The 26,820-nt window shown below is 44.4% G+C and overlaps 1 protein-coding gene across 2 annotated transcripts; it reads left to right on the forward strand.

Annotated features, from left to right (window-relative positions):
- Positions 1-882: 882 nt before the first annotated feature.
- IRS4 (insulin receptor substrate 4) lies at positions 883-26,132 on the forward strand. 2 transcript variants are annotated; one of them, XM_068152050.1, is made up of 3 exons: positions 883-4,606; positions 19,353-19,435; positions 20,995-26,132. In XM_068152050.1, the coding sequence occupies exons 1-2, from the start codon at positions 1,102-1,104 to the stop codon at positions 19,391-19,393; spliced, it is 3,546 nt and encodes a 1,181-aa protein (XP_068008151.1). In that variant the 5' UTR covers positions 883-1,101; the 3' UTR covers positions 19,394-19,435; positions 20,995-26,132. The 2 variants fall into 2 exon arrangements, with proteins under 2 accessions (XP_068008151.1, XP_068008152.1); XM_068152051.1 differs by lacking the exon at positions 19,353-19,435 and having other exon boundaries at positions 884-4,606.
- Positions 26,133-26,820: the final 688 nt, after the last annotated feature.

Raw genomic sequence — 26,820 nt, forward strand, 5'->3', positions numbered from 1 at the left:
AGTCGGGTGCATACAGGCGGCACTTTACCAGCGCGGGCCCGAGCGCGGCCTCCGCTGCCAGCCCCCCTCAATCCCTGACGGTCCCAGCCCGCCCCCCCCGGCCCGCGCGCCTTTGCACTCGGCTCCAACGGTCGCTCGCGCGCTGGTGGGTTGTTTACTTCCTCCGTGGCGCGCGCCCGCTCACCCCGCCCGCCCCGCGCGTCAAGGCGTGCCTCTCCCGCCAATCGGGTCCGCCCCCAGCCGCGCGCGGAGAGGCGGGATACACCGGAGAAGAGTCGGGCGAAGGCAACGTCAGCCGGGAGAGCTCGTCGGACCTAGCTTGACCGCCGATTGGCCGGGGACTTTGCCCATCTGCCAAAGCCCCCGCCTTCCGTTTTACTCGCGCCGCCGAACACACATCGCTGCCCGCCCCCGCCTCCCTTATCTGTGTGTGTGAGGCGCAGATTGGCTAATGCCCGGGCCGCTCACACCCCTCCGTCAGTCAGTGCCGGGCCCGCCTCCTTCCCTACTCGTCCGTCCCCAGCGCAGGAAACACCCCTCTAGATGGCGGCTAACCCGGGGCTGTTGCTACCTTCCATTGGCCCACTGCGCTGCCCATCGGCCCGAACCCCGCCTCCGTCGGGCAGCGCACGGTCGAAGCCCACCCCCCCACCGGCTCAATCTTCTGATTGGCTGGCTGTGGAAGAACCGGCATTTTCTATTCGCTGCTCTATTGTGCCACTCCGGTTCCCCGCCCCGCCGGCTCCCCGCTGCCCCCCTCGCCGCTCACGCCTCTGCGCCGGAGGGGCTCCGCCCGCCGCCGGCCGGGGCCCCGCCCCCGCCTCCCTCCCGGCGCGCGCCCCCGCCCTCCGCGGGGTCACGTGATGTTTTCGCCGTGGTGCCGCCGAGGCCGCCTGCGTGAGTGCGAGTAGCCGGACGCGGCGCGGCCGGCGGGAGGGCGCGGACGGGGGCGGCGGGTGGGCACGCAGATAGGCACCGCCAGGTACTGCGCGCTCCCCATGCGTGTCCCTCCGCGAGCGGTGCTTTCCCGGTGAGGGCGGATTCCTGCTGCCCGTTCCCGTCCCCCTTCCCCGGCGTTCCGGACCCTGCCTGGCCCCTAAGATGGCGAGTGGGATGAATGGCCCGGGCGGCGGCGGCGCGGCGGCCGGGGGCGGCGAGGAGGAGCTGGGCACCCGCCACAGGGGAGGCGGAGCTGTGCCTCAGCAGGAGCCCGGCGTGCCCGGCGCGGTGGCGGCGACAGGCGATGGGGAGCCGGCGGCGGGCGAGGGCGGCCGTTGCCCGTCCCCTCAGCCTCACCACCTGCTGCTGCTTCTGCGGCGTTCGCCCAGCGCCTCCCTCTGCCCGGCACCGGAGGCCGCCCCCGCCACCAGCCGCACCGTCCCTGCGGCGGGCCGCGGCGGGCAGCCCCCCCCAGCGAGCCGCGGCGCCCCGCCGCCCGTCGCCGGCGAGGATGTGAGGAAGTGCGGCTACCTGAGGAAGCAGAAGCACGGGCACAAGCGCTACTTCGTCCTGCGGGCTGAGAGCCAGCTGGCCCCCGCCCGGCTGGAGTACTACGACAGCGAGAAGAAGTTCAAGAGCAGCCTGCGGGCGGCGGGGGCCGGCGGATCCGCCTCCCTCTGCTGCCCCCCGCCCAAGCGGGTCATCCCCCTCTACCAGTGCTTCACCGTGAGCCGGCGGGCCGACGCCAAGCACAAGCACATCATCGCCCTGTACACCAAGGACGAGTACTTCGCCATGCTGGCTGAGAACGAGGCCGAGCAGGAGGCCTGGTACCAGGCGATCAGCGAACTGATGAGCCAGAGCAAGAGGGGCTTCCTGGAGCAGGAGGACCATGCTGAGCAGCAGGTGGATGAGGATGATGAGCACTATGGGGCTGCCCTGAGGCCTGGTACCGTCTTCAAGGAGGTGTGGCAGGTCAACGTTAAACCCAAAGGGTTGGGACAAACAAAAAATCTTACTGGAGTGTATCGGTTGTGCCTCTCCAGCAAGGCCATCCACCTCGTCAAGCTGAACTCTGAGGTGCCCTCTGTCCACCTGCAGTTAATGAATATTCGTCGCTGTGGACACTCAGAGAACTTCTTCTTCATCGAAGTGGGCAGATCTGCCTCTATTGGTCCTGGAGAGCTCTGGATGCAAGTGGATGATTCAGTGGTTGCCCAGAATATGCATGAGACTTTTCTGGAGACCATGAAAGCTCTAAAGGCTTTTGCAGAGTTCAGGCCCCGAAGCAAGAGCCAGTCTTCTGGTGGTGGTAGTGGTACCAATCCTATCTCCTTCATTACCACTAGGAGGCACTTGGGCAATCTCCCACCTAGCCAGACAGGCTTGCAGCGAAGATCAAGAACTGAGAATGTTGCTGGAGGCACTCCTCCTACCACCAAGAGCAGCAACCCTTATCGCTTCAGAACATCTAGTGAAGGAGAAGGAACCATGACTAGGCCTTTTAGGTCGGTGACTGGGAGTCTGATCCACCTGAATACTGCACGGATGAATTTAGGCCGGCAAGAAGGGAGCGGAAGGTATGTGAAAGCCGCTTTCAGCTCAACTTATCACACCAGGTCTGCTTCTCTGCCCGTTTCCCATTTTCCCTCTACTACAAGTCCCATCAGTGTTTCTTCAAGTAGCGGCCATGGGTCTGCTTCAGACATGTTGACCAGGCCTTCTAGCTCATCCGTTTGTGGTTCTCCAAGTGATGGGGGGTTTATCTCCTCTGATGAATATGGGTCCAGCCCTGGAGACTTCAGGTACTTCCGGGTCAGGAGCAACACACCGGATTCCCTGGGAAACACACCACCCATCAGAGAGGAGAACTGTCTGAGTGAGTACATGTCCATGAGTAAGCAACAAGCAGATGATGGCTCAAGAGATGATTATATGGAGGCTGAAAAGTGTTTCAGGAAAAGAACTTACTCTCTAACAAAACCAACTTCTGCAGCGGTGCAGCAGAAGACTACACAAACTACAGCTTTGTTGGATGAAGATTCTGCAGGAAGTCATGGACGATTACTTTACTCAGAAACGCAAAAACTGAGAGAGAACCATGAATTGGAGTACAACGACACTAACCTTGATTCTGTGTGTAACCAAAGTAGGAGTAAAGCCAGAGATGATGGGTACATGCCAATGATGCCAGGAGTTGCATCTTCTCTATCCAGCAACAGTGATTATTTGCCAATGACTCCTAGAAGCATGTCTGTTCCAAAACAGATTAACAATTCATGGTCACCCTCTCAAGTTGACTCCAGAGGATATATGATGATGTTTCCAAAGTCTGGCTCTTCACCTGTACGAAGTCCTTTAACTGGATTTAATTCTAAAGGAAGTAATGAGAAGATCGTAAACAATGAGTATATGGATATGTCACCTGGTAACTCAGCTCCAAAGCACCCTGGTGATTCGAATTACATTCACACCAGTTCTGTTTCCAAAGGCTTTAGTTCATATTTTTCTTTGCCCCGAAGCTTTAAGGCATTATCAGGACAAAATGGTGATCACAGCGAATATGTTCCAATGTCTTCACCTGGAAAACTCCTGTATGGTGGACCAGAAAATGTGAAAGGAGTCAGCACTGAGGTTCTGGCTAACGGCATCTCTAAATTGCCAGCAGTGAAAAGTTCAGATGAAGGACTTGTGCAGAACAGGGTTACCAGGCCCACAAGACTTCCCTTGGGTACAAGAGGTAGCAATACTATCCCAAGAATGTATGATCGTACGGTTCCACCTGAGCCCACCAGTCCCGGGGAATACATAAATGTTGATTTTAATGAGAAGGCAAGTAACACACCGTATTCCTTGTCTGCAGAAGGCTCCCCATCGTCTCTGGGCTCAAGTAGCGACCACAGACAGTCTCCGCTGTCTGACTACATGAGTGTTGACTTGGATGTCCAGTCACCAAAAGCAGCAAAGGAACTGTCTAACTCTCTAACAGATATTTCAATTTATGGAGGTTCTAGTATTTCTAGAAACCAACCAAACCCTGACTACGCTCGGCTTTCATTTGGTACTGCTTGTGTTAGCACTGCCGGTAACAGGACTGATGACTACACAGAGATGACGTTCAACATGGCAGCAACTCCACCTCGGCCATTTGCTGCTGAATCCGACAATGGTGTGAAGATGGATAGTCCCTCTTCTATTGTTAACAGGCTGTGCATTGTTGATCGATACGCTGGTAGCAGTGGCTTCTCTGTTCCTAGCTCTGAACCTCCTATGGGACCGAAAGTGATTCGAGCCGATCCTCAAGGCAGGAGGAGACACAGTTCTGAAACATTCTCTTCAGCTGGAACTGTGACCACCTCCTCCTCTTTCTTCACTGATAGTAGCAAAAGACACAGCTCTGCCTCATTTGACAATGTTTGGTTAAAACCAGATGAAAACATTTCTGATGGTCAGGAAAGCAAAATGTCCAGGGACACCTCAACTGGATTTCAGAATGGCTTAAACTACATCGCTCTGAATTTACGCGATGATCCTATAAGCTGTGAGGCAAGTTCTGCAGCACCAACTTGCCATCTCCAGAATGGTACTTCAGGTTTGGACAGTGGAGCTTACGTAAGCATAGATTTCAGCAGATCTGATGGGCTGAAGTGTAACTCTACGAGAAAAGGTTTGTAATTTAAAAGCACTTTTCTTTCACGCTTGCTTAACTGTAGGAATTAGGTTCTCTGCTTGATACTAAAATGTGGCCTTCAGAGCTGGGTAAATGTTTTTTAGTATCCTGTATTATTCTTGAACAACCAGTTGTAGCACAACATCTTGACTGCTGAGCAGCAGTGGAAGGGAATGTGGTCCTTGGCCTGAAGGATTTCTGTGACTCGGCCAGGCAGTTAGAGGTCTTATCAGACTGGGATCTCTCTTGGGTTTTATAGAAGCATTCTGCTAGTATAAACATCAATCCCATTTAATGTTGTGAATTATTGTCCTGAGGTTATAGTAGGCTTTTTCTCTCTTCACTTCTGTTTTCCTTTTCTTCCTTTGTAAAGAGATGACTCGTTCCTTTTTTTTCCCTCATGAGTTTGATATTTTGTCATTTGTGTTATGGATAGGGAAAGCTGTAAATTGCTAAATTTGGTTTAGACATCGATTGGGGGCCTAGATCCATTTCTTTGAATGAATGTAGGCGAAATGCATGGTTTAGGTCTGTTTTAAGTGCAAATCAGCCCACACTTATGTAGTTGAGTTTCATGTAAATAGAACTTGGGTTTTTCACTTGAAGGCTCTGGCTTCCAAAGTATACTCATCCTCTGGAGAAGCCATCTCCTGGTACCTGACCAGGGTGATAGAGAGCTTGTGCAGCTCAGGCCCGCCACCTGCACTGCTTAGTAGTGCCCAAGGGCTTACCTGAGCCGTGCCCTTTCCTCTGCTGTATGGTGGGGTCAGCCTTTAGCATAGCAGATGAGGAATGCTTGTAGTAGAGGAGAAGGCTCTTGGGGTGTCTTCCAGGACTAAAAAATTGGAGAGAAGACTGCTAACTTTCACATGATCAGTGGTATGACCGAGCTTAAGGTGATGCAGTTTGAGGTGTGTGTGAAAAATAAGTGTTGGTGGTGGGAAGGAAGAATGTGGGGAAGAGGAGGGATGCTCCTATTGCCATGTTAAGCTTTCATGGTGGGAGTGAAAACTAGTAATTAGTGGTGTTACGCATGTCCTCTGCTTGAACAGCAGCATTTGTGCAAGCACTGCATTGCACTGTGACTTGGGAAGTATAATCCTTATGCTGGTGTTGGTGACCCACTGAACTCCTTACAGTAACACACACACCCAGAGAGAAAACTGTGTGTGTTGGAAATGATGTTTTCCTCTCTTGGCAAATGTATGTGTAGTCAATAATTGATGAGGACTAAGAGGAAATATTTAATCGCTGTTGGACATTGATACTTGTCTACTTCTCTGTCAACAGAGGAGGCAAGAAGGGGGTGGGCTGCTGCTGGCTTTTATATTTTTAGTTACAATCTTAAGCACTGAAATGATGGGAGGGTTTTTTTTTGTGTGTAGTTTTACTTTAAAACTAAATATCTGAAGGGAGAAGGTATTGCAGGGGCTTAAAATTGTGTAGCCTTTAATAGTGGAAGGTACAAGCCTGACTCAGCTTGCATGCCATTTGCAGTCTGGCAGCACTGCTTGGGGCTGCTCAGAAATGTGTGGTTTGCCTCAGTGGTTTTTTTCCTTCTGCTTTGTTTTGTTGGTTGGAATCAAATTTAGAAGACATTGAAAGTTGCCAGTCTGAGAAGTGCTTTCTTCCGAAGTTAGTCTTTCAGCACTTCAAAGATTTGTCTAAGGGCAAGGCATGCTGATTGCTGGGGCTGGTTTGTGTGATTTGTTTGGTGTTTTTAAGTAAGTCCCAAAGACAGCAGAATTCTTACTCAATCTTAACTCCACTCATGTGATTAAAATCTGCATTAGAAAGTAAAACGGGGGGCAGGGGGAAAAAAGATCAGAGATGGTTTCCTTGCAGCTGTAGTGCAAACAGTACATTTAAAAACATTTTTCAAGAGATAATGTGTTTAGAAATTGCATTTATATTAAATGTTTTGCACACTACTGTTACAACAAAATGTCTTCAGACATGTACTTGGGGATTTTTCCTTGTCTGTTTCAGGTTCTAGAGGGGCAAAAGACTTAGAGCTGCTGGTTTGCATTGTGAATTCCACTTTGATTTCCAGTTTTCTGGAAATGAGACATGCACTAAAGCAAAGTGGAAGAATCTCAGCGCATTAAAAACATGGCTTTGACAGGAAGTTATACATGAGAATAGTAAGAGCTTAGGTTGGTGGTTTCTTTCTAGTCCTAAAAAAAAAAAAATACTAAAACAGTGCTCCAGAACAAGGCCTAACAGTTTTCTATGAAGATAGCATGAAGTGAGAGGGCAGGTGGGCTGTGGACACTGTTCATTTGTAGGTAGCTCATGAAGAGGAGGGCAGATTTTGGACCAGTCCGGGCTAAAAGCAGCTTGCCCAACTTGAATCCAGTGCTGTAAGTTGGTGTGATATATTTGTTTCTTAGTAATGACTGAAGGTTCTTGATTATAAAGATACCAGTTTTCATTCACATACCAAATTGTGTCTGAACAAGCATGAATTTTGAAGTCTGTATTCTTTAAACAACTCATCAGTCTTATCCGTTTTGAGTACCAAATATAAAGCTTCACTCCTGAACCTTTTGTATCCTGGAAAGGTGTAGTGTGCTGGTCTGTAATTGATATTTTTAATACTTTTGGAGACTTCTGGCAGAACTGAGTGCTGTGTGTGGTGGTTTTTTTTTTCCTTCCCCATCCCAATCTCTGCCTGAAAAAAATTCTGTGGTAAAATTAAATCTTAAGGAAAATGCTAAGCAGATGCATTTACCCTTTTATTTCCTGGAAAGGAGCTGTTCCATAGGTATTAAATCCTATCAGGTAGAGAACTCTCTCTTCTCCCTAAACTGCAGTTTTGCTGGAAGGAAAATACTTCAGATTGTTTGTTTTTGTTTTGTTTGCTGAAATGGAATATTGTGTTCTGTGCCTCAGCTGCATTCTCCTGACTGCTGAGAGTGGTGGAGTGATTTCCCATGCATCACTGCCCTCTCGTAATTCCCAAACTACTTCTGGTTCAGGTTCACTGATGCAAATTAAAAAAACAATATATTTTTTTTTTCCATTTCCATTCATGACATGGATGGAGGAGGTAGGAGGGCACTAACTTCAAATGCTAAAGGGGCCTGACGTACTTAACTTAGAGGTTTAGGCAAAACTCAGTGCAGGTTTTCTGTTGATAATGATGGTGATGATAAAAAGAACATAAGATTCTGAATTGTAATGCTTGAAGTTTTAGAAGGTCATTAGCAAAACAGTTTCATCATAAAATTGTTACACAATATTGAAGTAAGCGGTTTGCTGCTTTGATTACATGAATCTGAGTCATGAAATTTTGTGCTAGGAGTACAGAACACTAAAGCTACTTCAAACAGGGCTTAGCTAATGTATACCTTGTTATTGGACCTGGTAGAAACTGAGGAGGATAATGAGAACGGGGCGGTAGTGAACTGCATAATCGGTCCTATATAATAGAAGCTTCTTCAGCCTTAATTAGAAATATTAAACCCACAAAGATACCCTGGACTCCAAAACCAAACTAGGCTGTTCAGAGTACAGGTAATGTTCAGCTTAATACCAACCCACCTATTTTACACCCACTCTTTAATCTTATCTCTACCTGATATTCTAACACTATGGTGAGAGATTGTTTCAGAAGTTCTCTAAAGTGCAGGATTATAATTTAAATGTTCCTCACCTTTTTAATCTCCTCCTGTGCTAGACTGGGTGAGAGTGTTGTGTACCCTGTGGGGAGCTGAGAGGAGGGAAAACAAGTACAGCTGTAAAGCAAAGCAAAGCTTGTGTTCCAAATTGTTCAGATCCTTTATAGTAGTTTGCATATTTCAAATGCAGAATCTTGCAGAACAATATGCACTTTGAGAAATTCAGAAGCTGGACGTTTTAGCTATTACTAATATAGTAAATTACTGTTTATGGGATACCAAGCAAATAACTGCCTGTTTTGGGTTTCAGACTAGTGGTTTTTAAAAGTTTGCTTCAAACTGAGTCTCTTTTGTATTGACAGAATACTTAAGGCACAGGCCCATGTAAAAATAACTTAAGAACCCTACTGCAGCACATCCCAGTGCTCCTGTGGATCCTACATCTTTGAAGTAATGCTGGAATAGTTATTCCTAAAAAAACAGATGAAATCCCAGACCATTTTAATCTTGCTGTAACAGATGCCACTTTAAGAGTCTTGAGTGATTGCTCTGCTTGAAAATACCCAGGGTAACTTTTTCAAGTAGTATATGAACTGCTGAAAGCAGAACATCATGGATGGAGTCAGCTAATTCTGACATATTTGACCAAAATCAGTTGGGTTTTACTTGTGCTTGGGTGAGAAAATATGAGATGCTGAGAGAGAATGCTTACTTGTAGTGAGTGTTGAAATACTTTTGGAAATCAGCTTTTCAAGCTTCATACCTGTAGTTGCAGCTGATGATGATGTGTCTTTTTGGAAGTCTAAAACTTTCTGCTGGCCGCTGTCTTGTAGGTTAAAGTTCTGCTGCAGGACATGGGGAGTGATGGGGTAATCCTGTAGTGGTTCACACTGCTTATTTTGAAAGTGTTTTTGTGAAATCTTTAATGCATTATCACCCTTCTGGTTTTCCCTCTAAAATTTGACATGTTCCACTCCTCCCTTGCTGTCCAAGGTCCCCTTGTTGCTTTTGGGGTAGAAGGTGTGCAGCTCTTACTCAGTCCTTCCAGTGGCTGTTTTCCAGCCTGGGATTACTGGAGTGGTTTGTCACTGGGTGTTTCTTTGGGGTTTTTTGTATGTCCAGTGGCATGTTAGCAGTAGGTAGAGTTTGGGTTTGTGTTTTCTTTGCATACGCTTGATTTTTATGAAAGGATCTTTAATAACTTTTCTTCATATTGATTGCTGAGGGGAGGGTTCATACCTTGAGGTTTTGGTTAGTACTATAAAGAGCTTATAGTACTGTGTTGTACTGTGCTGTATGTTTGTGTGCTCTGTTTGTGGATCTGTGGTGCTTCCAAAAACATGCTGAACAGGGTACACTATGCTGATTGCACTAACAAGTTTGTTTTTCTACTCTGAATCAGAAAACAAACTCTGCAGCTGTAAGTACTGTTGTGATCAAATGTGGTGTTCTCCATCTCAAAGGAAAATGGAATGACAAAAATGAAAGGCAGGTGACAGTCATGCTCTGTGGGGCCTGGGGATGTGCTATTACTGCTGTTTTGTCCTAAAAATGTAGCATTATCTTATGACTCATCCTTAAATGGTGTGTTATGACTTGGCTGGAGAGCTGTCCTGTGGCCCATCCTGCAAAATTGCTGCTTGATTTATTTTTCATGTTTAGCTTTTGCATATTAACGATCCCATGATCAAGTTGCAGCGTTGTCTTGCAGGTTAAAGTGATGACTAGGGGAAAAGGGAAAAGAATGTTCTAGTTTTAATCAAGTCCTACATCTCTGTAAAGGTCATTCAGCTTAGGGCTGGTTACGATTTAGTTGAGAACCTTGATCAGCAGGGATTTGTGACATACCTGAGGGCAGTGGGAAGACAAAGGTATATTAGCCTGACTCATCAAAGGCATTTCAGAGGTGTTGCCGAATATCTTATCTAAGTGATCTCGAACATGTAAGTGTTTGGATTTGTGGAGATTCTGCTTCGGGTGTAGTATTACCCCAGGAGCAGCAGTGCAGTAGACTGTTAGCAAGAATTTTCTGCCCTGGTTAAGTTGTGAGCTAAAGGGCAAGGGTTGCTTATTGCAAAACATGGCTAAATTAACTGAAAAATAATATGGTTGGATGTAACAATTCGGGCTGCTTGTATGTGTGTGCCTAACTGAGTGATGTGTGCCAGTGATTTGTGAGTTAAGTGTAAGGTCTAATCTTTCTTAATCTTCTGAGAAGAAAGGGTTTTTGAAAGAGATGGCTTATCCTGAAATTAATACAGTTAAGATTTAGCTATAATTCCAAGGTGATGATACAATTTAATGTGAGTCAAGGAAATTGAAAACTTTAAAATTACTACCAAATGTGAATGGTGCTTGTGCTCACTGCATAGCATTATGTATATTATCAATTTACATAAATACAGGTGGAATTATTATTATTTAGGGATAAAATAGGTAAGAATAATGTTCCCTTTTTGCTAGGGTGTGAAAGGCTCGTATGTTCCCTAATTGGAGCATGAGGCTTCCCTTTTAGAGGAACAGGATTTTGTGGAATGACTTGTGGACATTATTTCTGAAAATCATGGGAAATAATGCCAAAAGGGGTGCATGAAATCTGGTGAAGTTTGCTTCTAAATTTATTGAGGCATTACTGAATATCTTTCTTCCACAGGGAACAGTGTGTTCCTGTTCTCATACCCATGCCAAACTAACTTGCTTTGTTGTGGATGGCGCTTGCTGAACAGCTGAATTTGCCATATTACCTTTTTTTGATGCTGAATAGCCTGAATCTGAGGTTTTGGGTTTTTTTTTATTTTAAACTAGTACTTTACACAGATCCCTTGGGCTACAGGGAGTTTGGAGAGGTCTTAGTGACAGTGAAGCAGATGCATCCTTAGATAAATGAGAACTTACTGCATGCTAGACCCAGAAGAGCTGTTAATGTGAGCCATGTGGTAGCTTACTTGTGTGAAAATCCCGTTTAAGCTATTGACAGGCATTGGTGTTTCTGCAACTTTGTAGCAGTTTTCTTCAATTGAGCTAAAATGGCCAAGAAAAACCAGCAAACAGTCCCTAAAGGCTTTTATTCCAGTCTGCGCACCTTTGCTTTCCTGATGTAAGTTACCAGAGCCTGTTTGCAAGTAGGTTCCTGAGGGCATTCTTCAGCACAAGATGGATGCAGGTAAAACTTGCATCACTGTGGAGGAAGGAACATGCTTTAAGTTCTGTAAATCTGAAACAATGAAGTTTCTTGAGTCTAAACCAGTATGGGTATAGGGGCCTGAAGGATGCTCTTTACTGTATGGATTTTTATTTTCTAGTATTCTAAGTTAGAAAAACTTGTAAGCTGTTTGGGTTCTCAGTAATAACATCCACTGTTGAACTTAAACTTCCAGAATATTTGCTCTTTGTTACGTGAGACACTTTGGGGATGCATTTGCTACATATATTTAACTCTGATGCTTGTGGTGGTTTTTTGGGTGTTTCTGTTTTTTTTTACAATAAGGATGTTTTTAAATTGCAGATTGTAGTGAAAAGGAAATCAGCTAGAAATGAATTTAAAAAGTGGTTTGATCCTGAGGTTGTTGAGACAGTATTAGGCTAGTGAGTCTGTTAATGACAATTTGTTGCTGCAGATGTGATCTCTGCTTGTTGTAGAACCTGAAGAGGTAGGCAGGATGGAGGATCCCTCTGCCATGCCACAAATGTAAATGTCTTGGTCCCTGTCCTAAGGAACTTACAATTTGAAAGATGAAACTAAAGAGAGGGATGAAACTCAGTGTGCTGGGGTGGAGAGTGAGATAAAGATCAAGGCTACTACCATTGGCAGAGTGAAGATAAGAGACAGCCTGCAGAGAGATAAAAGGCTGTAAGAGAGGAAGCTGGTAGAGGCACTTGGAAGGGTATGTGCATGGTAGGGAGCAAGGGAAGGTGGTGAGCTATAAATACAGTGGTTGTAATGGTTTCAGTGACTTGAAAAGGATGAGGTAAATGTCAGAACCCTGGCCAGGATATTAATCTTGGTAAGAGGAATGCGGGCCAACATGTATCTCTGAGTTAGGAGCATGTCCCAATGTTTACTTCTCTCGTTTAGATGTGAAATGTAGATGGTTTTTTTCCTTCCCCCTTTCTGTAAGTTCATTTTCCCTGCAGCTGTGTGACTGGTAGATTGGGTGCAAGCAGGGCTGCAGGAATGTGTCTGCCACAGCACAGGATCACCCTGTGCAGTGTTCTTGCACATGGACCTGCATCCTCTGTTCCTTGTGAGACTTTGCTCCAAAAGCAGCTAGGGAATTGCCCTGGCAATTCCATCTTGCTGGTTTCTTTTTACCCTTGGAGGGGCTTTTTAGGTGGTGTCTCAAGGTTACAGACACTGTTCTAGTATTTGGGAGGAGACAACAGCATGTCTTCTGCAATATAGGCACCTTTAGGATTTATAACCAGTGTTTCATAGGGTTTGGAGTCCAGCTGTAAACAGGGAGGTCTGGATGGCACCTGCCCATCACTGCTGCAATGCTTTCAGCTGCTTGAGAGCAACCTGTAGAAACTGGAGTGCAGAGTGATAGATTTAACAAGACAAAATTACTTCATTTCTCTGTTGGTAGATCAGGTTGAGCAGGCGCTGTAGTGGCTGCAGGTGAGTCTGGAAGTGGTGGCAGCAGTGAGGCTTGATTTGCTGTTGAGGGTAGAAGTGATTGAAATATTAATGCTGACATGTTCCACAAGGTAAACACTGAACAAGAGTTACATGCTGTTGGTTAAAACTTGTCTATGTGTAGGCACAGTTTAACTCTGTCCTTGTGAGCTCCTGGGCAGCTGAAGGCCCTGTCCTTGGATTTGTGCATGTTCTGTGATGGAGAAGACCTCATTTCATACATGCAATGCACTCTGGACCTTTTCCTTTCTCCCCTATATCAGTCAGGGCTTTGGGTCTCCTGATGTCAATTAGAACAAGCAAAAAAATCATGTGTGCTGCTGCTGTGTGTGCTAGCAGGTGATGGCTTATAGCAAAGATTTTTTTGTGCAGGCACCCATGGGCAAAAGGCAGGGTTGAGGAGTAACTGCTTGTTATGTGGCCATGTAGAGACTTTCTGCCTTTGACATTTGTGGCAGCGGAGGTGAAAGAAAAAGGTAGTGCCGAATGCTGGCTAAGGTGGTTGGGAAGAGCAAAGGGATGAACTGGGGCAGGTGAAACTTCCTGTAGAAAGGAAATACCAGGAAAGGTGATGTGGAAGGTGGGGAGCTGTTTTGTTAGTCATGGGTGACGCTGTCCTTTCTCTTAGTTGTGTTCATAACAATAGTTTTGCTCACTCAGAGACTTGTGTCTGCAAGTAGACACCATCTAACAGAGGAGGAGCAGGGCAGGTGTATGTGATACTTCCCCACAAACATACACCTAGCCTCTGATTCATTTACTGTATTGTTTTTTTAACCCCAGCTTGGGGGATTTCCTGGGCCTGATGTAGTTTGTCTCTTTTGTAACCTTTTACGGATCTTTAATCCAAGTCCTTTTCTAGTCTCTCTTTGAACCTGTGTAAACTCCTTGTCTCCACAGCAGCCTGTAGTCACTCAGTACACACTACATGCCGCCCTCACTGGCTGTTTTGGACCCTACTCCACGCCAGCTTTGTCAGCCCTTCGTTTGTGTATTGGATAAGATAACAAACCCTATCTTTTCTCTCCACGCCACTTAGGATTGTGTAGATGATGTATCCTTCTCTGCCATACACTTAGCCAGTGTCCTGTCAGGAGCTTCCTCTACCACACAGTGGGGACCTGCAGTATGATATTTGTAATTTAATTTCCTGATACCTCCTTGTGCTTCTCTGCAGGCTGAATGGCCTTTGTTACCTGGCTGTACCTCACCAGGAAGCTCTTTAATGCCTTTGAGTTTTTCTGCACTACTCTGAGACTTTTCCAGTAATTCTGGGTCCTTTTTGAGTGAAGGGAGCAGAGCTGGGCATACTGGTATTTGATGTGGCTCTTTTCTTTCCTGTTTGTTTTCTAACAGTTCTTAACCTCCAGTGTGCAGTAGGAGCACAGGCAGGAAATATGTTCATCCCTGTTGGCACTTCAAGGTGCTACAGTTTACCTATGGTCTCTGCAGCTCAATAGGTCAGTCGTAGTAACTCACACACTTGTCATGAGAGTGCTTTTGAAAAAGCAAAACTTATTTTGATTCTTCTGTGACATGAAAATCTGAACATTTTTGTAGGTTTGAAGTGAAATTAGTAGTGCTGTCTTGCTATGTTGTGAGAGAGCTTTAGCTTTAAAAACAAACCCAACCCCACACCTCCCCAAACAAAAAAACAGCCCTTCTTCCCCAAGTTCTTGTCAAACTGTCCAGTGCAATTTGAGTTGGTGTTAGTCCCCTGCCAAAACAGCATGCAAGTGTCCTAATTCTAGGAATAGTATCAGAAATTAGGGAGCGTGCGTAAGGCCTTCCTAGAAAAAACACTGCTGTTGATTAATAATGAACAGTGCCTGCTTTTGCTGTTGCAAAAGATAAGGCATTTCTGCAAAGTGAATAAAAACCATCTTAAAGCATGGGAGAGGTTTTTTCAGCTGACGAAATTGCCAAGCACTAAGAATAGCAGAGCCATGTTTTGAATGAACAATTGTGGATGAAGATTTTTCTAAGAGTAACTGTAGCTGCTGGTTTTTAGAAGTACAGCTTGAAGAGAAATCTAATTTACTGGGATGTATTGTTACCACTCCCCGTGTTTAAGTAGTTTATCCAGTGAAAAGTGGGTCATGTGGCAGGGTTTTTAAAAAGAAAAGTTTACTTGGTGTTTTGGGGTTTTTTTTTTGCTTGTGGGAAGTCAGGAAAACTGTAGATACAAAATATATTCTTTAGCTTGACTTGAGCTTCATTAGTTTGTTGATAAACAAGGAAAGTACATGGAATATGTGATTAATGGTAAGCTTGTCATTTAACACATTTTCCTGTGTCAGAGCCTCATGTGGGAGATTCAGGTACAGTTACTGCAATGGCCACAGCAGTTGTCAGTGCGTGCAAATCAAGAGGGAGCTCTGCTTTTCTTAAGTGACACCACTTGCCTCCAGCAAGGTCTAGAGCTACACCATTCAAATAAGAACTCGAAGAACAGGCCAATGTCTGTGGTTTTGGTAAGACTTGGGGGTGGGGAGGGGGATGGACGATGGGATGGGGGCAAATCTCACTAATTTGGGGAAATTACCTCCCTCCTCCTGACCTCTGTGTGGCATGTAAGGCTTGAAATGTAATACCTGTCAGTCCTCCTGCTCCATGTCCTAGCGTCAACAACATGCTCTTCAGCACGCACGTTGTGTCCTGAGGTCGTGCTGGGATTTGGTGCTTTCCTGAACAACAGGAATATTGTGTGGCCATGTGCACTGAAAGTCTAGGGCTGCTCTGCTGCTTTTGATCTGTGTAAGGCAGATTAATTCCGATTTCCCCCTAACCTGAAGTTCAGGAAACGGAGAATTTCAGTAGTGTTACCCAGAAAGCATTAAGCTGTCGTAGTCTTTGACATGGAGATTTAAAAAATTTAATTAAATTAATATCTTCTGTAAGCAAACCTTTTATCCTTTTAGGAATCACTTGCAGAGTTGTGTCAGTAAAAGCCTTTCCTGTAAAAACAATGACTGTTTAGGATGGATGGATTTCTGCTGGGTTCTTAAAACCTCTTGGTTTGTTGCAAAGTTGCCTGACTTGGATGACCTTAGTAACTCAGATGTATGAAGCAAAGTATAGGTTTGATCTCTTCTCATCCAACACATTTTCAAATGGGGCACACTGGGTTTACAGTCTGAGAACTTTAGACTGACCAAATGCTCTGCTCCTAATTTTTATAAAGCTATGCATTATGTAACACATGGTTGGCTTTTCTTTTTGCAAGAGAAGCTTGCAGGGCGCTTTTTCAATGCGTTCCTTAATTTTGAACAAAAGGATTTTGAGCAGTGGCATCCTGCCCATCCTGTTTTAAACATTTGCCCTCTTACTTTCTCTTCTGCCCTTGCAAATCTTTTCCTCTTATTGCCTGTGTGTGGTTTTATAGTCTGATCCCATCTGAGACTGATGAATTTTAAATAGAATTGTCTAATGGGGCGGGCATTGTCTGAATCTTCTAAACTTTGCTGAAGTATTAGGAGAGGTGACACGTGAAAATGTTGGGGTGCTTTCTGGACTTGTTTTCCATATTAAAATGTTCATAGGAAGTTGAATTTGCATTGTTACCAATATTCTGAAGCAGCAGAGTTTGATTTTTGAATCAAGACTGAAGCTTTTGTGTGCGATCTGTGAACTGAGCTGAGGGGTTGAATAAACAGAAAAGCCCAGTGTAGGGTGCAATGAAAACACCAGAGAACAGTGTATTTCTAGGCTGCTTCAGAAGTACAGAGGCTTTTTTGAGTTCATGTTTTTGCTGCTTGTTTTGTTGTAATCAATTATCAGGTTCCTCCCCCCCCTTTTTTTTTTGTGTTCTCGTGGACTGAGCAGATTTTCTTGGAAGAGCATGTGACAATCCAGGAACAGCTGTGTGTTTACACTGCAAGTGAAAGTTATCTTCAAACTGGTCATATCTGCTGTGGCCACTGAGTTTCACTTAGTGGCACTCATGTTTTGGGAGCTCTGATGGGCCACTTCATGTTCTTTGTCCTTCTCTTCTCAGTTCACGCCTCATAATTTATTTTCCTTTTAGAAGAAAACCACTTGAACAGCTTCCTTCACTGTTCAATCGGTGTTGAGTCAAACAGATTGGTATGGGATCTGTAATGAAATGCTGACCTGTTTTTTATTGCTGCCCAGCAGTTTTTGTATTTGTACCATTAACTTGGAAAATGGTTGGCTGGGGAATCTGATGTCATGAAGACTGAAGTAAGATCAGATTTTTTTCTTTGAGCACTTCATGGTCTCCATTAGTTTAGTTTCAACTACAGGCTGCCTGAAAGGTGGAAGATGAAGGTGTGGGAGAGAAGAGTCACCAAGGAGCTTAATGGCCTTGTTCTCACTTAGGTTAAACCCATTTTGCACATCTTTACTAACTTCCCTTGTGGTGTATGTGCAGGTCTGGTGCTTTCACACAGGTACGTCTGTGTAAGAAAACCAGTGCTCTGTGGATACTGAGGCTCCTGCTCAATCCCTGCAGGCAGCTGTAGCACTAAATGTGGAACACACTTTGGTGGGTGATTCAGCACAGGTGCTCTTCTTCTTGGGGAGGGCATGGTGGGGGAAACTACATCAGCTGGAGCTCCTATAACTTCATGGTTCAGAAATCAGTGTTGTGGCTGCAGCTGCAGAAACTGTCCCTGGCTCTGCTGGAGACCCCACTCACGCCTGGACACAGCCTCCACTGGCTGTGATGTGGGATTTCTCTGATGCTTAGAGGTTGGTGGGGGGTGATCTGTGGTCCTGCTGGACTCCTGAGTGTGCCCCCCTTCATGGGGGTGGTGACTGTAGGCACTGTGGGAGGGATGTGGCAAGACCTCAGTCCTGTCTTAGATTTCAGAGGGATTGTTTTTAATGTAGTCAAGTTTCATGAGTTTGTTTCTGCCTTTTCTGATACTGATAAGTGTTGACATATATAAAAGTTTGTATATGTAGAAAATGCTCAATGCTTTTATCCCAGAAAAGAGCTGATGACTCAGGGCATCAGCCAGCTGTACTGCTCCAACTGCAATATTGAAATTTCCAGCTTTAATAAGGGGATTAGTGAAGTGGTGACAAGCAGTAACTCCGTGTCTGAGAGACTCAAAGCTTTAGGAGACAGTTATCAGCTCTGTAGGTAATGTTCAACTGGAGCTTATGTTTATTCATAGTTCTATTTTAGCTTAAAAATGAAGAGGAAACATGTTAAGGCACAGTTTACTAATTTGCCCCCTCCCCCCTGAAATTGAGACCTTGTTTAACAAGCACAGGGTTTTGGGAAGGCAGGATGCTGCAGGGAGATCCTGAGCTTGTCTTGGTGTAAAACTGTATTTGAGCCAGGGAATTCATAAGCTGTAGAGAGCCTTAGCTGAGGATATTTTCTTCTGATGTCTTATAAATGGATCTCTGTTACTCTGGGCTCTGACTAGTTACCTGGTGAGCTTGCTTTGGAATTGGTTATTGTGCTGCCTTCTGAGTTAGAGTTGTTCAAAGAATCAAACTTAGGAGTTAAAGCAGGCATGCTTTTGTGCTTGGGTTTTGTTGTATTTTTCTTTCTTGTAAGCTCTTCCCCTTCTCCTCCAAGTATCTTTAATGTAGTTTGGCATAAGCTTATGAAAGTTTTCAAAAGGTTTTAGGTATAAGGACTTGAGTTCTGCTCCATGGGATTGTCTGGTTCAAACAACTAGGCCTTTGCTCTTCAAAATGTTTTGGGGATATGCTTGGAGAGATTAGAATAACTTGTCCAACAGCTTTCAGGTGTGCCGTGTGTGTTAGGCGTGGAGGAAAAATGTCCTGACAAAAGCAAAGACAGTTTTTGAAGTTCCTTTTATGTAAGCTTGCAGGTCCACAGCAAGGAAAGGGTGGGGGGGTGCTGGCAAATGTTAATTTTTACTGAATGTATGTTTAATAGAGAAGCTCTAAGTGCTGTAATGTTTGCCTGGCATGCATTGTTGAGGTGTGATTCAGTGCACGCTGCGGTGCTTGTTTTCATCCTTTGGTCCTACAACAAAATAGTATTTTTCTAAAGAGGATAAGTTACTAATAACAGCTTCACTTGGCTTTTGTGAAAGTAAAGCCAGCACTAACCACACCACACTCTGTGTAACAAGCAGTAGTTTTTTGTAGTGATCTTCAAATGGCTGTGAAATAATACAAATGGAGAATCCTGAGCTCTGGGTGTATTTTGGCTGCCTTTTCCTTGACTTGTGGAAAACCAAGCTACTGTACTTTTGACATCACTGTCTATTTGAAAAATGAAACTCAGCAACCCAGAGCTTGGGGTGGCTGTGTAGGGTACAAGAGTTTTCCTCTGAAGTTGAAGAGTTGGTACTCTGAAGTACCCATTTGTACTGCTGCGCAGCTTCCAGCCCTGCCATGGTCTATGCCCCTCTGTCTTGGTCAGCCTTTGCTCAGAGCTGGGGCTGTCCCTGCTGCAGCAATAGGGGCAGGGCTGCAAAGCACCTGAGCTTTGTTCTTAATTTCCTTTTCTTTCTTTTCTTTTCTTTTGCAGGGGTGGTATTTTTAGCTGGACAGAAATCAGAACGTCTTTAAGTTAGGGTGGAGTTTGTGTGTGCATATTTTATGATTGGTTATGTAAGTAAACATACAGGTTTGCATCATTATGCACAAGGCTGGCTTGTTCTTTAGGTCCTCACACTTTCTGCAGCATGGTGAGCTTGGTGAGACTTAGCTGACTTCCTTGAAGCCCCTCAGAGGAGCACAGGCAGGGTTAAGCTTCAGAGCCTCTTGTTTTGTTGCCATCACCATGCTTTATAATGAAGTATCCTGCAGCTCTTCCAAGTGGCAGTGAGATGTCCTGGAGCAGTGAGAGAGCTAGTACTGTGTGGCTTTGAGGGGAAAAAGTAGACTACGCTTGGTCTTTGGAATACATCAGATACAAACCTCTCTTGCTAGCTGTTGGTTCTCAGTCAGAACAACCTGTTGTTTCCTTCTTCCCTGTAATGCTAGGAAACAGATTCTGCAGACATGTACATCAAACCTTAAAGAGAAGGTGACTAAAGTCACATGATTACTAGAGGGCAGTGCCCTCAGTCTTGGTTGAGAGGATGAAAGTGGTGGAAGAGTACAGCTGGTCAGGACTAGAAGACAGTGTAAGCCAAAGATTTGGCTGATAGTGCCCTTCCAGACTGAGAAGTAGTGTTCACATTGGCCCTGTAGGGAGTGGAGGGGATTCTGTAGTGAGCTGAAAAGTGACTTTGGGTATGTTCTGCAGTTTGTGTTGGCACTGCTGCAGAAAGCATTCACATGCCCTTGAGTTTTTCTGTCAGGAACTTTCTAAGTCACTCTCACCTTGCCATGTGCATGGTTAATTGCAGAGCTACCTTTCTGCTTTGGGGTCATCCTCTCTACTCTTGCCATTTCTGCACCTGACTATATCTCCCTGTAATACAAGTTCATACTTCCTTCCCATCCTTTTACCAAGTGCTTTGTGTTTCATCTTTCCCAGTCAGTTTGAAGGCCCTGGGTTTTGCTGACAGCAGTAAGGGTGGCTGCCTGCTTCTGTGCCCTGTGCTGCCTTCTAGTGAGACATCCCTGAAAAAGGGAAAACTGTACTCTGAGGTGTCTGTTAGAACTAAATTAAGCTTTTTCCTGAAAAGTTGAGGACAGGGCATACAGCTGTCATGACTTGCCCCTCCTCGTTTGGAGCTGGAGTTGCAGTTTGTATTGCAGTTCTGTACCTGCTGTGGATGGGAGTTTTGGCCACAACATGAATTACGTCTGGGTAGGCAGAGCTGCTCTACATCCCTCTGAGGTGTGCTGTGTGAGGATGGAGATCTCCTGAAATGAAAGGCTTACAGTTGCAGGGTGAAGATGGTTAGGGGCATGCTTCCCAGGCTGCCTGGGCTGGCCTTGCTGTGCTGGCAGCTACCTGAGTTGCACTCCAACCTACACGTGTCAAGTCTGTGGTGGCAGTGGCTCTCCTGTGCCTCCTTTAGGCTCTGTGGTTATTCCCCATGGCTTGGGATTTCTGGTGTCTGGTAGTGTCCTGTGTTCTGCATTCAGCAGCTGCTGCTCCTGCCACTGATGAGCTCTGTGTATTCTCCTCCCTAGAAAACAGTTTTTTCCAATATAAGTTGTGTTTAAAATGTCACTGACTCTTTAAAACACTGTTCCCCTCCTCTCCTTTCTAGACTGAGCATTGCCATGGAAACCATTGTTGGACAGAAGACTCTTCTGCTGGTAACTCCAGAAACTGTGTGGTGCTTTTGGAAGCAAAGCTCAGCTCCAGCCGGCTACTTTCATTTCCACCAGCACGGACATGGACACACATCTTTTTAATTAAAGTTTTTTCATAGACATCAGCTCTCTACAGATGAATTAAGTTGAATGGAGACATTTTTTTCATAGCTATGCTTTGGTGATGGAATTTGGTCTTTCACGTCCTATCTATCTGGGAGGCAGTGTGAATGCTAATAAGAGATCCCTGTGTGCCCCTTTCTTCCTCCTGCCTCTCCCATTAATTCTTTCTTTAATTTATATTCTAAGGAGTCAAAGCTGGTTTCTGATTGTCTGTTTAACATGGGTTTTGCTTCTTTGGTACATAAACAAGTGGTTAGCTTAAAACATGTATTGTTTAGAAATATTTTGGCAGTTCAGGATTGAGTTTGGTTTTTTTTTCAGGTGGCTGGGTGGAAGGAGGGATGGAGAGGTGCACAGGAGCTTGAGGGATGAGCCCAAATGGGTCTGAGGAGGAGAGACCTCTTCTGCCCCCCTTTTATTTCATTTAATTATAATTTTTTTAAAGGTTTTGCTTTCATGGTACAAGAGGTATTTCTTGATCATAGGTTAGGGTACTTTAACTCGACTGTCTGTCAGAGCTTAAACGGCAGTTTCCTTTTTTGCTCAGTTTTGGTATGTACAAAGTAGGATTAATGGGCTGGTTGTCTTGTAGTTTGTTTTTGTTCTTCCCCTCAAGATACTTGTTTATAAATACGGATTGTGTAAAATGAGGTTTTTGTTCCTGCATCCGAACGGAGAACTGCAGAGTTGTATCCAGCGTTTGTGACTTCTGCATTATACTTGTCAGCTGTAGCTTTTTAAAGGGAAACCACCCTAATTGATCTTACTTTCAACCAAAGTCCCATTTGTAATTTTTTAGGGGACTGTTGCTGTTGTTTCTTCCTGGCATACGTAATGGGGAAAAAAAGTAAAGTGCTGGCTCATCATTTGTCTCTCTCCCATTTACAGAAATGTGAACAATGGCTGTTTGACATTTTTAAAGTAAGCCCTGAGTTTTCTGCAATTTTAAGTGCTTCTCTCTTGTACTGGAGGTTTTTTTTTGGGTTTTTTTTTGGATTGAAATGAGTTTAGGTTTTTAACACTGCTATGAATTTAAAGAGCATGACACTAGTCATTGGTACATGTGATGTGTAATAACAGGCACTGACGATTGAGAAAGGGTTTAGAAGTGGAACACAAATCCTCATGCTGTACTGCACCACACAGCTGGTAATCCTCCTCATTGTATATTGTACAACTGATCTGTCAGGCCGCCTCATCTCCAACATACAACCTTTCAGTTGCTGGTACAGATGGTGTAACAAACTGGGCACTGTCGCTCGGTGGTGGGTAGCCAGATCTATTTTTGAGTAGTATTAAGATGTACACATCACTAAACCACCTCACCAAAACATGAAGCTTTTTGTTTTGTTTTTCTATAAGATACCACGGTACCGATCAGTTTACACAGTATCTAGCGACAGGGAAGCCTGGCGCTGCAGGGTTTAAAAGCACAGACCTGGTTTTGATTCTGGAAGAGAAGTTGAAGTTGGTACAGTTAACTTGTTGCTGCTAACCATACAGGAATTACAAACAAGACCACTCTAACAGACCACGATACTGTCTTGCCATACAGCTTTTTGTTTGGTCTCGTAAACGAACGATGCAATATACAGACAGCTTTTTATAAAGCTTTACATCTTTTTTCTAAGAAATCAAAATTTGGGTGAAGATAGTTCTAAACATTTAATGTGAAAGGAAAAAAGGTTGTTTTGAAGAAATTTGTTACATACTTCTTTCATATTATTAGGTCCCTGAGGCTGCCATTGTACAATATACAGCACTGATTTAATAAATGCTGAATAAATAAGTAAATGGGTAACCTCAAGCGTAGTGGTACAAATACTAATAGGTACGGCATAATAAATATGCAATCTTTTTGAATCTCTTAGTTTACAGCAACTAATTTATTCAGTATTGTGCTGGAAGAACATTTTCAGATGATGTAAAACATATCACTATATATACTACCTTCCAGCTACCCGTTTATGCTGCTGTATAGTACAAAAATACCAATGATAGAACAATGTTTGTCCTGTAAATTTAATTTGATATTGGACAGTTATTGTCTGTACAAACTAAAACATATATGGTTGAAACTGTTCATTATATTTGCTATTTCTGCTTCACAGATCTGTTTTAAAGTCGAGCTGATTGATCTGGCTTTGTCTTCCATTGTAAATATTGTTCTGTTGTTTCCTTTGTAAAACACGTCGCATTTGCGGTTTTGGGAGACTGGCTTGAAGCTCTGTATAGTGTTTATATTTATCTGACTTGGCTTTCCATAGAGCTACTCGCAGTAAATACGTGTTCATGTAGCTCCGTCTCTGACTTTTATTTTTAAACAAACTTTTGTTGTGGTTTCCTTTTTTTTCTTTTGTTTTTGTTGTTGTCTTTTTTTTTTTCCCTTCTGTCAAAAGTGCATTTCTTCTTGCTGTGGCTGCTTGCTGCTTAAAGTGGTTTTGTCACCCTGTGTCCCTGAGGAGCTGGAGAAGCTTTTAGCGTATTTCTGGGCAGCGATTCCCAGCCTGTCTGGTTTTCTTTGCCACTTAGCGTGAGAGGTAACGTACAGCACAACACTCAGGAGCTTTCCTTGTCAGAGATTCATAGTGCTGGTAAACAACTGAGTTTCTGAATGAATGGAAAAAGGAAATAATAATAATAAAAAAAAAATCAGTGCCTGATACTTCTGTTTCTGCTTTACAGGCAGAGAACTGTGGTGACTTTATTTAACTTCTCTGTTCATACCTTTGTCTATGACTGGGTTATGGAAGTTGCATGATCAGAAAGTACTGGTCCTGGAGGGAATTTTTAGCAGTGTGGTATCAAATAGGTTCCTGTCTGTCTAGACTTGAGGGTAGAAAGGCACAAATATGGCTTCCTGTTACAAATTTTTGTAGTAATACCTTGGTATTTATTAAATAAGGTCTCTAGTCTGTAAACCCCAAACCCACAAAGATACTATTTCAGGTAATGCATCTACTTGGAAAATAGCAACAAAATGCAGTGCCTTTTGAAATGCCTTCCTAGCATGAGGACTACATCAGTAACTCTCTGGTAACAACCCTTTCTCTACAGAGCTAAGCCTATGGGATCTCCATAACTGTGGGTGATCACTATGAAATGTCCTGGCTTAGATGCGCTTTAGAAATACCTGATTTGATTCTTACCCTGTTACCCAGAATAGTGCATTAGATCAACTCCCTGTAGAAGCCAAGGTCACTGTAAGAATGGGGTTTTCCTCAAATAAACCAGTGCCCTTACACAGGGCCTCATTTTATAGCACATAGCCTGTACTTGGAAGAGAAAGAGAACAGTGCTGCTCACACAAGGCAGGAACAGCCTACCAGCAGGAAACAAACAGGGTAAATTATACAAACACTGTCAAGACTGTTGCAGCAGCCTCACAATAACTGCTGTAAGAGACCTTTGACTGAATGTCTCATTGGATCTGAAACAGGTAACTGCTTGGGGGGGGGGGGAAGTGGGAGACAGTTTTGCACTCATTTTTCACCCCCCTTTGGGTGAATCATTCACGGAACTCTCTTGCTTCTGAAGCTTGGTGAAAACCCTCAGTTAAAACCAGAAAGCAAGTTAGACTTCTTGGCTGAAGTCACTGGAATCCATATTAAGTCTTTGCTTTGAGAATACATTGACGACTTCTAATGGACCTGGCATTACGCTGAATGATGTGGTACTGGAAATGAGGAAAGAAGTGGGGAGGAGAAGTTCACAGCAGAGAAGGACCTCTTCAGAGTTACCAGGTATTTGTACAACTTTGTATTGCATTTTCTTCATCCCTCCATCTTTTGCCTATAGTGTTAGAGAAGAGCCTCTAATTTGTCTGTTAAGCAACATGTCTCAGGAGAGAGCAGGAGCATTGAGCTAGCTGTACAGATTCAGGAGGTAAGAACTTCTGCCCCTCGCTTCCCTTTTGTTATTGCTGCTTAGTTATTCATTTAAAACTTTTGAAAGAAGTGTTAGGGCTTTAGGAGTGTGGCTGCCAGGAAATCCAGCTCAGCAGGCACTGAAGCTGCTTGTGGGCAGAGTAGCCTCAGCCACTACTGAGACCTGCACCCAGGGGCTATAGCAAGTCCCTTTACTAATGACAGCAGTTTGCTTTAGTAACCAGTTACTCTTCACCTTGCTGCCAGCTGAGACTGTTCCTAGGCACTGGTCACCTGTCTGGTAGAAGTGGGTTGAGTTAAATCTTCCTTCCAGAAGTAGATACTTACCCTACATTTTAAATGTAGAACACTGTTGCTAGTCCCTGAGCTATTCACTGCTCCCGACTTCCATTAGCAGAAGCGTCCTTTTTGTCAGTGAAATACCCTGGAAAGACTAATTAAACCTGAGCACTGGCAACACACTCCCCCTTTTTGAAGTCACTGCTGCATGCAGGCACTGGCAGGAGTTGCTTCTGTTCTTCCTTTCAAAGCTCTGTGGTGCCCTCGAGTGGCTCAAGTGTGCAACTTAAAATACAATTGAGGTATTACCTTCCAGGTTGAAGATTAACTTTCCACGATTAGTTATGAGAATAAAAGCTCTAATTAAACACAAACCATACTTAGGGAAAAAGCCTGTAGATGAAGTGGTGTTCTCAGGTTTAGGTTATGTTGACGACTATTCTAAGGCTCTAATATTTGACTTTTTTCAAGGTGAATAATAAATAAGCAAACACAAGCTTTTACCTGTAGTTTAATATTTATATACTGATGGATAGCACCTAGTGGCCTCAACCAACATTTGAGCCCCCCTCAATGCCTCTGCCCCAAAGAGCTTACAGTCTAAGCAGTCAAGAAGTAGGAGAAAATAATAACCATGCTTGCTTTCATAGATCAGTAACTGATCCAACACAGGTCAAGTGATTTAGCTGCCCTAAGGCACAGAACATGTGCTAGGAATTAAACCAGCATCTCTTGAATCTCTGCAGGTCTCAGATAGAAGATGCTCCTTCCTCTCTAGACCACTTCTAGTTAAAAAAAATAAAGCTGTTTGGAAATCTCACCCTGAAACTTATTAAGGTTCAGGGCTATTCTCCAGGTGAGTGAGTGCTGCAGGAACAGAACACCAAATGTATCTGTCAGTGGTGTAGCTACTTGACATATCTTCATTTTCTGTGGTCAGCTCACAGGTTTGGGATCTGAAGCTGCCACAGGACCCGCTCTTTGGGTGCTAGCTTAGACTGGAATGTATCGTGTCTTTCCAATTCAGTGGGCTCTGTTTCACATGCTGCAAGGCAAGCCCGGGTCTTGGAAAGAAGCACTGGTTATGCACTACTGGAACAAATGTATTCAGCCCCTTCCCTGCCCCCACATATGAACACTTGTTGGTGAGCACCAGACAGGGGCTGTTGGTAGGGAAGGCTGAGACCCCCTTGACCATAACATCCATTCTGGGCTTTTTTTGGGGTGGCTAGGTATAAGCTGCTATGTTCATTTCAGGCTTCTGAGGAGCCAGCAGTAAGAGAAGGGCTTGTATTTACCAAAAGTAAAGACTTACTATTTTGTTTCAGCTTTGGTAACAGGCTCTTGACTTGTAGGTAGTAGCAGGTTCAGTTTATATGCATCAGCCAACCAAACTAGAATGAGTTGAAGGATGCACATTGAGTTGCCCCACTCTCCACCAACATACATAATGGCAGCTCATTGAGTAAAGACAAAGCTATTTATAGTTTG

Source organism: Melanerpes formicivorus, unplaced genomic scaffold (genome assembly GCF_026170545.1).
Source record: "Melanerpes formicivorus ecotype bairdi unplaced genomic scaffold, bMelFor1.0.p_v2 SCAF_22, whole genome shotgun sequence".
NCBI classification, from domain to species: Eukaryota; Metazoa; Chordata; class Aves; order Piciformes; family Picidae; genus Melanerpes; species Melanerpes formicivorus.

Bases quoted from the DNA above. Each gene is read 5' to 3' on its own strand.
- IRS4 (XM_068152050.1), top strand. From the start codon at position 1,102: ATGGCGAGTGGGATGAATGGCCCGGGCGGCGGCGGCGCGGCGGCCGGG. The intron at 4,607-19,352 runs GTTTGTAATTTA...TTTCTTTTGCAG, and splicing joins GTGTAACTCTACGAGAAAAG to GGGTGGTATTTTTAGCTGGA.